Source organism: Aspergillus tubingensis, assembly GCF_013340325.1.
Source record: "Aspergillus tubingensis WU-2223L DNA, scaffold_7, whole genome shotgun sequence".
Lineage (NCBI taxonomy): Eukaryota > Fungi > Ascomycota > Eurotiomycetes > Eurotiales > Aspergillaceae > Aspergillus > Aspergillus tubingensis.
In genome coordinates, this window is record NW_023336281.1 from 3236726 (window position 1) to 3249253 (window position 12528).

At 48.8% G+C, this 12528-nt stretch overlaps 1 protein-coding gene across 1 annotated transcript; it reads left to right on the top strand.

The window, feature by feature from the left end:
• Positions 1–11344: 11344 nt before the first annotated feature.
• On the top strand, positions 11345–12166 carry AtWU_06030 (histone deacetylase complex subunit SAP30 Sin3-binding domain-containing protein; the record flags this gene model as incomplete). The annotated part of the gene is made up of 2 exons (XM_035501140.1): positions 11345–11566; positions 11678–12166. 2 exons carry the CDS (start codon positions 11345–11347, stop codon positions 12164–12166), a joined length of 711 nt encoding a protein of 236 aa, XP_035357033.1.
• Between the last annotated feature and the right edge of the window lie 362 nt (positions 12167–12528).

The following is a 12528-nucleotide window of genomic DNA, read 5'->3' on the forward strand; positions in this document are numbered from 1 at the left end:
TTGGTTTTATTTTCTAATGAAATTCCTCCTTTTGGGGTCTTGCGGCATCCTTATCTACGGGCACGCAAGGGTCATAGGGATAGATTGTATGCCACAGGTGATGAATGACAACATACATATCAGTAGTAGTGGACTAGTGGACTTGCATTCGAGGAAGCTCACTAAAAGTGCTACTAGATACTTACTACTCTGTACACCATATGAAATATCCGAGCTGGGAATATTGTTCCAAAGGAGAGTCGAAGGAAGCGGGAAATATGCATCAAGCCGTCAGAACAGGCCGCTTAGTGGCAGATCAGATCACAGGCACTCAACCCTCCCACCCCGAGGGTCCGCGCCGACCGGGGACTAGTAGTACTAGTAGTAGATTCAGCAAGATGGATGGATGGATAGATAGATAGTAGATACCAGCTTGCTCCATTCTTGGAATTGAAATGTGCTTCAGTCTGCGGAGTCAAGTATGGGAAATCAAGGTTCCAGCTAGGCATTGTCATCGGATAAGATGCAGCAGGGTCATGTATCCGGGCTTGGGTGTGTAACACATGCCACCTCCATGGACCTCCTCCAGCCCACATTGTTGTCACCCGCGAGAATCGAGGGTGATGCGATGCTGTTATCTCGAACCCTGACCAAGGGGGAGGAACCCGACGGATGAAACCCCCACCAGGGCGATATCGTGGTTTTGTTACCAGCTCTGATAGGCTAGACTCGGCTGACGGCCCTTCTTTGCGATCAGCGGATATCGGATCGTGACCTTGAATGGTTCGTTTGTTTGGAGCCTGGAGAGTTTCCCCGGCACAGCGGGATCAGAGAGGAAGGCGTCGCGACCTGGCCGATCACCAGAAATGAAAGGAGGGGGAAAGTGACTAATAAGATTCTTCAGATAAGAAGAAAAAAAAAACAAAAGTACTACTACCACTACGAGACTACGACACAGTAGTATACACGCAGGAAGATACACAAGTGATCATTGATTGAGCAGGTGCCGCCCGCTGCAGATACCAGAAGGTGGCATGGGACATGTTCTCTTTCTCCGCCTAGAATTTGTGAGGGGATCCGGCCGTCATCCCCGCAGACACCTGAGTATCTACAATACATACACACACACACACACACACCATACTCCAACTCTCTTGGTAGGCCTGGCTCGTTTCCTTATCTATACTGTATGATAATTGTGTATTGCACAAATTTTCTTGTGTGGGGTGGGGACCTCCTGTCTGGTCGAACATCTCTTACTACATAGACACCTGGTGCCGGACCGATTGCCGGCACTTTGCCGGTCAGTGAATTAATTAATCCCAAAGAAGGGGGCGCCCAGCAATCACCCCACCATCTCTCCAGACTTGGGATGGTGGGACAAATGGGGAAAGAGAGGAATGAGGTTGGCACGCAGGTACCGCTGCCCTGTACGTAACCACCCCAACTAGCCGGAGCCACGTACGTTTCTCATCGCATTATTATTGTTATTATCATTACTACTACTAATATTATTATGATCCCGGATAAGGAGGGGAAGAGGTTAACAACCTTTTCATTTGTTCGGATACCACCTACCACACACTCACTGCCTGATCGTGATGGAAATAGCATCCCTCCTTGCCGTTTGATTGGGGGTTCGGATTATTCCCTCAAATCCTGACCAGCCTGGCATGGCACCACCCCATCCACAACAAAGGGGACCTTTCAGTTTTACCCCGATGTGGCACTGTGGTGGCTGTACTAACCTTTCTATCCCCGGCGCCTCCCAAGACAGAATGTATCTGCCTGTGGTTATACTATTTTATTATTATCCTTAGGAGCTGTCACGGGCCAACTATTCTGAGTGTTGGTAATATTTGGCAACCAACAACACCAGCCCTGATTTAGCGCTCATGTATGGCTGAGCATTGAGCCGTTGCGCTTAGTAGTAGTTGGTTGTTTGTGCCAGGGAAAAAGGCTTCTTCTATCTCTCGGTCTTTCCAGTCTCCTCGCATCCGCTCTGCATGAAGCCCCAACGCACTATTGAATCAGACTGACGCTGATCATGGTGCGACAACCCTGACCCCATAGATAGTCTAGAAGGGGGAGGATCCATTCTAGAGGACCCCGTAGAATCCCCGGGGCTTGGGTCATCAGCAGAACGAGCATGTAAACCTGTATCTCAGTGGCAATCCATTTTTGAGTTCCCTTTACCCCGTTTGTCCATCCTTTTGCAAAAGTATTGTTCATTGTCTCCTCCGCTTTTTCGACTCCGAAAGACGGAAGATCTTCCCCGCGATCAACGCAGCCGGGGATCGACACTCAGATTTGGCCAGGCCTCTAACCGCAAAGGGCCATCCCTGTGTCTAAGTCCGGTCACTGGCTCGGCTTCACGGCGCCATGATATGCTCTGAATTACTCTTTTAGGAGGGAGTACGACGCGGATCTACCCTAGCCAAGCCTAACTGACCACTCGGTTGCAGATAACCCTCTCTGACCTCGTCCCGTCTGCAGTTGGTTAGTTGTTCTTGATGAGAAGTCTGCGAGTCACGAGTCACTACCACGGTAACTACCGGCGGCAACCGTCTCCGCAAATCCGAGAAATGGGAGTACGTAGAAACAAAAAGTCAATGAGAATGAAGAAGCAGGGATTGAAACGAAAAATGACCCCCCACTGTCCGTCACGTTCAGAGGGGATCATCGTAAGCGCCAATATCCTAGAAGCCGTTTTTCCGCCAAAGGATTGCGTTTCGCAGGAACTGTTCTCTGTTACAGTTACTGCTTAATTGCTTAGAGGGGAATTGTGTGCTCCGTAATGACCCGCCAGTAGTTTGACGAAACCCCACTGTGAGATAATAATTTGCTTCATCTTTTACCAACCACAAACTCATCCACCAACAGTGTAGCGCCTAGCGATCCGATAGGCGATGGTCTATCCCACACCCCCAGCAGAGAATGGTCGACGCATTCAATCGTTTAGTTCGACTTGGGATCATCCTCTAGTCTGGTGCGGAGTACGGAGTATATCTCTACCAGAGCAGATTGTCTCCGGACAATGAAAATCCGTTACTAAATACTAGCATCATGATCAACTTTCATCACACATTCTTTACTGGTTTTTCCACCTTTGGTTACATGATGATTGACAACATCACTTCCCCTCATATGAGACGGATGTTCGGGGCCCTGCATTGAGCCAAGTCCAGAACATCGCCCAGACGGGATCATCTAGTTGTACCTTTCTGAGAGGGCGAGTGTGAGGCCTCTCATTGATCACGATGCTTTCCCTGACCTGACGTTGCCTGATCTGTTGATGTGGGGTTATCGTATGGTGTCAGACAATCGACCCACGTATGCACACCGGCTTTCCTTTTGTTGCACGAAAGGAATAAAAAAATAGAAAAATCCTTTTTTTTTCTTGTTATCTGAACCCCTCATCACCTAATCCAGTCTGACAGCTTGACAACACATAGAAACCACCTCTACTTGTGAGTGAAACACATGGAAAAAATACCATGGGATAACCTGGAATCCTGCACACCCGCCGAAATGCTACGCTTTGATTCCCAATTCCCTGCCCACTAGTCTAGTCGCCGAGGGGCCGCCTGAAGAAAGGAAGCGCAGCAGTTACATGTGAGCGCATGGGCCGCAGAAAATAAAAAGACAAATTCGAGACTTAGGCTGCGCAGCCTGTCAGTCTTAGTCTGCCTTGCCGTGCGGATCGTAAATGTTTCACGAGGAGTACTCGTACTACCACCAAACACTGGGGGAACCAACCAGAAGGAAGCTCCAAGCTTAAGAGGCAGATCTTATTATCAATATCGATGATACATTGCATGCGTTGCCTTCTACTGATTACTATTTTCTTCTGCTTCTTTCTTCCTTATGATCACACCAATCACTCATCAGTCACCTCGTTCGCTTTCTGGTTTCTGAACTCTGGTTTCCCCGTCAATGGCCGGTCGGGCGTCCGGTTGCATGCAATGTGGGAATTACACCGCTTGTATGAAAATTCGATTACGTCTCAAGAAAAACCTCCCCAGAGGCCGAGAAAAGGGAAACCTACTAAACTATCCACTGATCTCCGCAGGAAGGGGCAAAACTTTTCAGCCATTCATACTCTGATGCGATGAAAATAATATCCACGGCAACCAACCCCCAAGTCATGACGTGTAGAGACAGGAATGTTAGCAATGATACTACGTACTTACCATCCTGGACAGTTCTGATTTCGTCAATCCCCAGTTGGGTAAGCCGCCGGGTAGATCTTTGTCACCATACTGATGTACCCGAGAGAGCCCTAAAGGACCAACCACACAGTGGAGTTGTGCCCTGGGCGTTTTCAGGGCTCAAGAGAGATAAGGCAACGAGTCACCCGAGCACGAAGGTAAGGTATGCAGATGGTTGCAACTTCTTTCTTTTTCAGATGACCATAGATAGCCAAGAAAAGATAGCATGCTAGGATATCACTTCCTACCACTTACTGCTTGCTCACCACCACAACACTTCTGAAGGCGACATCAGAATGCTTGGCGGCTATGTGCGGGGGTGGAGGGAGAACTCTGGGGAATCTCCAGATTGAACTATCGCTCATGATCATTCGCTCTACCAAGAACCCAGCAATTTACGACCTCTTGGCCAATGAAAATCCCCGTCAGCAAAAAAAAAGAAACTGATAATTAATTACTAGTACTACTAGTAGCATGAAGGGTGGATGCTAATCAATCTACCCAGTGTGGTGTGCATGAAATGCTTATCAGGCAAACTGAGATGATCTAGTGTAACACGGAGCTGGGAAGGAGGGTGTAGTGGGAGAGGAGCTGCCTAGCTAGCTATCTTGCTAGGTCCGGCGTGCTGGTGGGTGGTGTGTATCACCGTGACCATACGACGGGCACTGATTGCGGTCGAGGTGCAAATCCCACGGCCCAACCGGTCTTAACCACACGCACCCAAGGAAGGCGCGCGCGCCCCCTCCCCACAAGGCGCCAAGTTCAGCGATCCGGGGATCCACAAGCTTCTGGAACGGGGCGTTTCGACCAATAATATCATAGGGGCCGTATCACGGTGATATCGCCGATTCACAGGCTTCACAGCCGCTGCCCCCAGGTTATGCGGGGCCGCGCTTCCGGAATCCGGACGCTTCTACTTTAGTAAAGACGGTACCGGCCATGTTACTGTATGGAGGGTATATGTCGTATTGGGTTGGTGGTGTGGTTAGAAAAATCTTGCTTCCTTGCTGTCATTGGTCATGAAGGAAGAATGTGAGTTGCTTTCTTATCTGACAGCATTTGCTGCGATGGAATTCCTACTATTACTCCATCTACAGCATCACCGATCCCATTAACAGGGGGAAAAAAAAACAGGGACAAGGACAGGGACAGATAGCGCGCGGGTAATGGCAATCCAATCCCCCAAGGTCCTTCAACTTCCCTTACGGGACCATATTTTGCGGCCGCGTAGTAGGGGTCGCGGTCTTTACTTTACCGGAGTATAGCCAGTGGCCAAATATTGTTATGGAGTTGGAATTTACCCCGAAGTTATCCCTCCCCAGGGAACCAACGAACCGCTATCCGCTAAACCCAACACTAACCTTATGTTGTTTCCTTCCCCCTTGTTCTCCCGAATCACACCATCCAGCCCGTTTCTGCACGAATGCCTGTCTACATCCCTCCCCCTCCTCCGTCCCTCCGTCCCGTCTTCGACATGGATTCTAGGTACTACTCCTCTTACTCCGCAGTAACTTTCTTCAATCTATTCAATTAACCAATAATTGGCCGAGTTGAAGCTAGAATTGATGTAACCCGGGGGAAGGCGCCAGACAGACGGGCAGGCAGAAACAGGGGGGAGGGGGAGAAAACCCGGGGATTGTACGGAGTAATTTATATTATTTTCTTTTTTTATTTTATTTTCCTAACGGTCGCTTTACGCGCGCGCACGCCGTTAGCTTGCTATCTATCTACTTACTTATTTACGGGGTATGGGACGCTACAACGCTATGCTACTTTACTTATCTCTCGTGTTGTGATGACACGTCGCCTGTAAGGTAAGCAAGCAAAGCGGGATTTGGAGGGGGAAGGTACGGCGAGCGCCGGCCGCTGACACCCTGGTTGTTGTGGCGTTTTTCACCTGCCTTTCTTTCTTTCTTCCTTTCAGCCCTTGGATTATACTATCTTAGTTTACCTATAGTTAACTCCTATACAGAAGGAGTAGATAAGCTGGTAAGTTGCTGATTTCCTTGCTTGCTTTGCTTGATTACACAGGATAAGGAGTGATCATTCTCGGTCGGGTAAATTGCCCAGTACCTGAATCTAAATCCTTCAACTTACTAAATTACTTACTATTAGCATTATCGAACCCCGTGTCTATAATTATAACCACCAGCAGTGCCAATGCCAGTGCCAGTCCAAGCTCCAAGATAGTGTCGTCTATAGCTTCAGTGATGGGACTTCTCTCCCCAAACCGGTAAAATATTAATGAGGATTGACTTGACCCATTGCCAAGTGGTGCGCTCCTTCCTCCCTTCCTAGTTCCCTCAGGTCCTAGTTTGCTTTAGTGAGGTACTAGTGTAGGTGGTGAAAAAGCTTGGGGCCGCATGGGGATGGAATTATGATGATGGGTTTGAGATAAGGATTTTTTTTTTTTCTTGCGGTTAGTTCTTACTAAGTACATTCTAGGTGATGACGATGATGACGGTGGTGGTGCAATTGTTGTGACCATGCCATACATTCTACACTACTTACTCACTACTACTCATGTTGTCTATTTCTTCTCGTAGGAAAACAGTGAAGAGTACCGCCGTAGGCAGACATACACACGGACCTGGCACTACTAACTAACATATTAATTAATATACCGACTAGTTTAGTAGTTAGCTGCCCCTCTCTTCTGTTTCCCCCCCTCTCGAGCTATGACGACGATCTCGGGGGGAAGTTGTGAGGAGAGGAGAGAGAAGACCAGAGGGCTAGAACTATGACCCCTTTCACATGATAACCAACTATAGTATGTATCGACATAGTCTAAGCTTGCAGATTGCAGTTTTTAGCTAGGTTACTTGACTTCAACTTCTGCACGGCATATGTAGCCTAGTACTAAGTAAATACCTACCTACTCTGACGCTTTTTATTTCCTGCTGGTGTAGTATGTATCGATGTATGATGTAACAAAAAGTGTAATTTTGTATTTGTTGTTCGTTTTTTTTCCCCCAGACCGCCACCACCTAAATAACCTAATGAGATTAGTTAATACAGATGGGATGGAATAGCGGGGATAAGTGCCTAGGTGGGATAGAATAGCCAAGACAACCACCCAAGACAATAATGAAAGGGGGGTGATGAATGAATGATTGGAATGATAACAACTACGTACACTTCTCCTTTGACCAGATAGTAGTAGTATGGAACCATAATTTCTTTTGCTTCATAATACTAATACTCAAGGGTGAGAAAGATACCAATGAGGGAATTACCCAATTGGGAATGATGGGGTAAGAAAGAAAAGAAAAAAATCACACCAGACGGAGGAGACAGAGAGTCACGGAAGATGGCCGGGATTGCGTCATGAGAATGATTTGCAGCTAATCCAGGAGTCGAGACATGGGCCTGCCTTAGTGGCGGCGCACTGCCGCGTTTCTAGATGACAATCTCCCGCGTCTGGAGGACTGGATCAGGCTGTTGACTAACTAGGACTTAGTTCTAGTAGCGCACCATAACTGGACAAGGGTTGTTGTGTGGGTTGTGTGGACTACGGAGGGGGAGAAAGGACCGGAGATCCGGTGTATTAGATAATATCGGGTTCTAATCTGACTAGTTATGTTAGTTGATTCTGTTGCTTTGCTTGCTGCTATCATCATTATCGTACAGTTAGTTATGTAGGTGCAGCAGCAGCAGCAGCTCAGCTCAGCTCATCTCAGCTCAGCCAGTCTATTTCCGTAGTAGTAGCTTTTGCCACGTCAGGGCACTACTACTATTTTCTTTCCGCTTCGCTTTGTTGGGGCGGGAGCGTACTGTCGTTATCCTAATCTCTTCTTCGAGTGGTACTGGGTCCTTTTTTTTTTTGTCTGCCTCTTTACTCCGTATACATGTGATGATTTGACTGGACTAGAGAGAAAGGGAACCACTCGTGAAGAAATTTCGCGTAAAAAGAAAAGAAGAAAAAAAACCAACCAAGGCACCACTCACCGTCCTCAAATCCAGACAATTTACGAACAAATTCCGGGACAGAACCTGCAAGAATAATACGGTGATCGGATGATTTCGGGAGAATTCCGGGCATTCTTCCCCTCTGGGGCCCGTCTTGCGACTAACGGGGCTGGCTGGATAGTTTATCAGGGCGGATTGCGGAGAAATTTCTTACCTAACTTGCCCCCTCCTCGCTCTCTCCAGATGGGCCGGAGCCACGGGCTGCCCCGAAAAGGGTACCTCGGTGAAGGTACCTTTGTGGTTAGGCGCTTTTTCCTGCCCTGCCATTCTTTCCCTTCTTTCCCCTTGTGACAAGACTGACGACCGACCTCCTCCTTCAAGGAGCTTGGTACTCCGTAGCGGCGTAGTGCCGTAGAGATGTCTCCTACCTACCTAACTAACTACTACACTAGATGAATTTTTTCTTTCCCTCTAACGGAGTACTTCCACCCCCCTCCTTCGCCTTTACCAGGTTTGATTGAAGCCCACCAACCACCCCTTCACTTTCCTCTACCCCCCTCTTCCCCCCTCCCCTCTCTCTAGTCTCTTCTCCCCCGGCTGAGGCAATTTTCCATCCATCGGCATGTCCGTCCCGAGTCCTGGATTCTTGCCGAGTCTGTCCCGAATCCCGTGGTGGTCTGAGCCGTCCTGACTGGCGGCTTCCCTAACCAGCCCTGATTTCTGGGGGTTGATTTCCGGTGGACGGAGTACAATCCTCCCCCCCCCCCTCCTTCTTAAGGGTCACCTTAATCCGGTTACTGTTCCAGGCAATCATGTAACTATTCTGGAGCCGTGATGTGGCCAATACACCGGTAGCCCCATTGTTTTCCCTTTTCCATTTAATTTTTTTCCCTCCGTATGTCGGCATTTTCTCCCTTCCGGTAGAATGTTTGCCCTGTCTATCAGTCTAATGCTTATCACACGTTAAAGTTTTCAGTGATGGCTTCTAGTAGTATTTTTCTTCGATTTTCGCCCCTGGCTAGTTTTACTCTGTATAGTCTGAGTTTCTCGCTTCTGCGCAAGACTGGGGCTTCAGGGAATATAGCGGTGAGCAAAAAATTTCTTTCCCAGCCAGATGTCCCATCTTGACTCACACGAAAACGTTGCAAAAAAGACAAGATGTGTGCCCAACCCGGTTCCAGCCATTGGGGCCATGTCTGTTTTTTTCTCTCTCATCTGTCCAGCGTTATGCCGTCGTTATGTGCCATAATTGTGTGAGGGTGGATCCCTCTCCTCCCCCCCCCAGTCAGGACTGTCAGACCACCCCCATATAGTTACAACTTACGGATACGGAATAGTAGTTATCAACTAATCGGCTACTTTAGTCCTTAACCGCCGGATTCAGCTGTCACGTGTGTTGGGGTCGTTATGAGTTACTCCGGACGGAGGTGAAACCCTGACAGATACCCCAGGCACAGCCGTGTCAAATCCCGATGCCCATCCCTGCTTGGGGTGATAAATGATATTCCGTCCAATCCGTTCCATTGATAGGCGGAATATTTCTATCCCCCTCCCTCGAGGGGATTTCCCCATCCTATCATTGACTCTCGCTAGTCCTCAATTTCACCCTCATTCATTGATTAACAGTAGTCATGTAGTAGTATCCTAGGCCAGGGTGCTTAATATCGGCATATCCGGACACGTGCCGGGGTATTTTACCCTCGTTCGAGCATAGTTCACCCAACCAACAGCTGCCAATTACTACTAGTAACTATTTACTACTACCTTGTTGGTTGTGTTCATAAGCGCTACGGGAAAAAAGTATGGTGTGAGATAACAACAACAACAACGACAATAACAACACGGGGCAGCAGGCACCCGTATTGCCAATTGCCATAAGCAAGCACCCATGATGCCATCCGATTGGGTGCTGGGATAATTGTCTCGAACGACCGAATCTGCCCATGGCGCAGCTCGATAGGCATGGAATTGTTCTAGTCCTATAGTCTTTATTCAGGGGTACAGTCCTGTCACGCCCCTGGTCACGGGCGCTCAGACTACGCCCATGACGTCGAGTCTTGCAGTGCAGAGCAGTGCTCTCTGCTCTCCAGCTCAGCTGGAGCTATGTCTCTGCTGCCTGGCTGGGCTAGGACCCTGTGATGGTGGGAGGTGGAGGGGTCTAGATAACAGATGACCGACCAATCTATCTTCTTCTTTCCATGCTCTTGGTGATAGGATGAGGGTCGGCGGTTCGAATCAGGTAACAGCCATGCGCCGGTTAATATCGAGGGTGTGAGAGTAACCGGACATGAGTCCAGCCCTTTTGGATGCCGAGTCCATCTACTACTTACTTCTTACTCTTCGGGGGAGACGGTGGTTCGCCATTGTTTTCAAGGCAGAAGCTGCTTTTGTACCCCACTGCTGGCGGGATAGACAATCGGTACTTGCAGTGTCGTCTCTGATAACTAAGTGATGGACTCGGTCTGTGTTAGTAACATTGTTGCGATGGCTATGATAGGGTGATTGAGGTTGCTTTCAACTTTTTGGTCATGATGCAAGAATGTGTAAGGTTGTTTCCTCATGGTATCCTTCTAGGGAGGTAAATAATATGTGGACATGTGATCTTGGTGTAACACTCTGGTCTAAATTGTGTTTCAATTCAAGGACTAAACTTCCCCCGTAAAAGGTTCTTGAATACCTTAAAGACGATTCGTCGACAATCAGCATCACCAATACCTAGTGATTGTGAATGATGAGTTGATACCAACCTTTTATGCTGCATGATATCCGTGTTGTCTCACTTCCCACCTCCGATACTCTTGACTCTCCACACCCCGGAGACATGTCCGATATGGTGATATCAAGACATATACTGAGCGACATGACAATCCCTTGGAATTGAGCATCAACAATGACCTGTCAGTTCTTCCTTCTGACATATCCCATACCAACCACCCCAATTCCTCTCATCTCCTGCCTTATCTTCTCAAAGTATATTCGGTAATATTACCCGATGCGGTCGCGATGATGTCGCGCCTCAATATTCTGCCGCGTCTGCCCGCCTCCCGTCTGCCGAAGCAAAAGTCATTCAGGCATGCTTTTTCACCATTGCGATTAGTCTTGTGCTGTTGAGTGCCGTTCGTTCAGTTGTTGCCGGTGGCTATTCATTTCCTGAAACACAATTGTTCGGGGCTGCGATTGCCCCGGCTGCCCTTTTCCCACCATCCTCTCCTTTCCCTCTTTCTTTCTCTCCATCTCTCACGGCCATGGCTCCCCCGCGCCAGCGGACGACAGCCGCTCAGGATGACTCTCGCTCTGAAGGCTCCAGCACTGCAAAAGAGCATAAAACGACAACGGGAAAGTCTCGCAAGGGTGCTGGCGGAGCAGCAGCAGTGGCCGCTTTGAACACTCGCGAGGCAAAAGCTTCTGCGAGCTCTGCAAATGTCACCAGCGCTCCAGCTGGAGGCGAACAGGACAATTTACCAAAGGTACGCTGCAATTGGTGTTAACTGGCTCTTTTCTCGACTATACGTCCACTATCTTCTCCATATCACTTCCTCGCATACTATGGTGTCATAACTGACATGGATTGGATGTAGATCCCCTGGTCCGAAATGCCCCTCGAACTCCTCCACTCCTACCGACATGCCTACAAACTGTCTACCCCAAGCGCGTTCTCCAGCGAATACTCCCACTTGCTACTCTCCCGTGGAATCGGACTCCGATCACCAACTTCTATCGCCGCTCAGAGAGCACACCTAGCCCGCCAGGACCAGACGACGAATGGTTCCCAGTCGAGCGCATCCACATCCCGAAAAGCTCTGCAGAGCAATTCCTCCGCCCCGAATGGCGTCAGCACCAGGCACAAAGACCGTCCGTCAAACAAAGGCCCAGATACAATTGATGTCAAGGGTGCGCTGCGTCATATAATTGGTCAAGAAAGGGTGTGCAAGAACCAGCTTGCCGTCACAGTGCGCAAACACTTCAACAGCGCTGGTCTTGCGGAACAGGAGGCTATTGCGCGGTTCCTGTACAAGGTCCGTGAAGAGGGACGAGGACGACACTTCCGTCTCAGATTCCAGCCATAGTTCCTGCAGCATCCTTCTATGACCTCGTCTCTCCCTTTTATCACCTACCTTTGATCCCGGAAAACTCATCCCGGACCTGCGGATATGTCGCGAACATAACCTCGGCTCATTGTGCTTCTGGCCTTGGGCACAATCTTTTCAAGGGTTTGGGATTGAATCTATCTCAGGACTCCAAGCCCTCTATCCTCCCTACTCATCACCTTCAACGCTTCTCCCCTTTCACCGGTCACCGGGCATCCTAGTTCCTTTACCTTTTCATGATACCCATTGGTGCTAGTTCAGATAAGTACTTCTTTCTTACTCCTTTTCACTGTTTCCTTTGTTATCCTGGTCTACCTCCGCCGAGATCACTACTCTCTGTC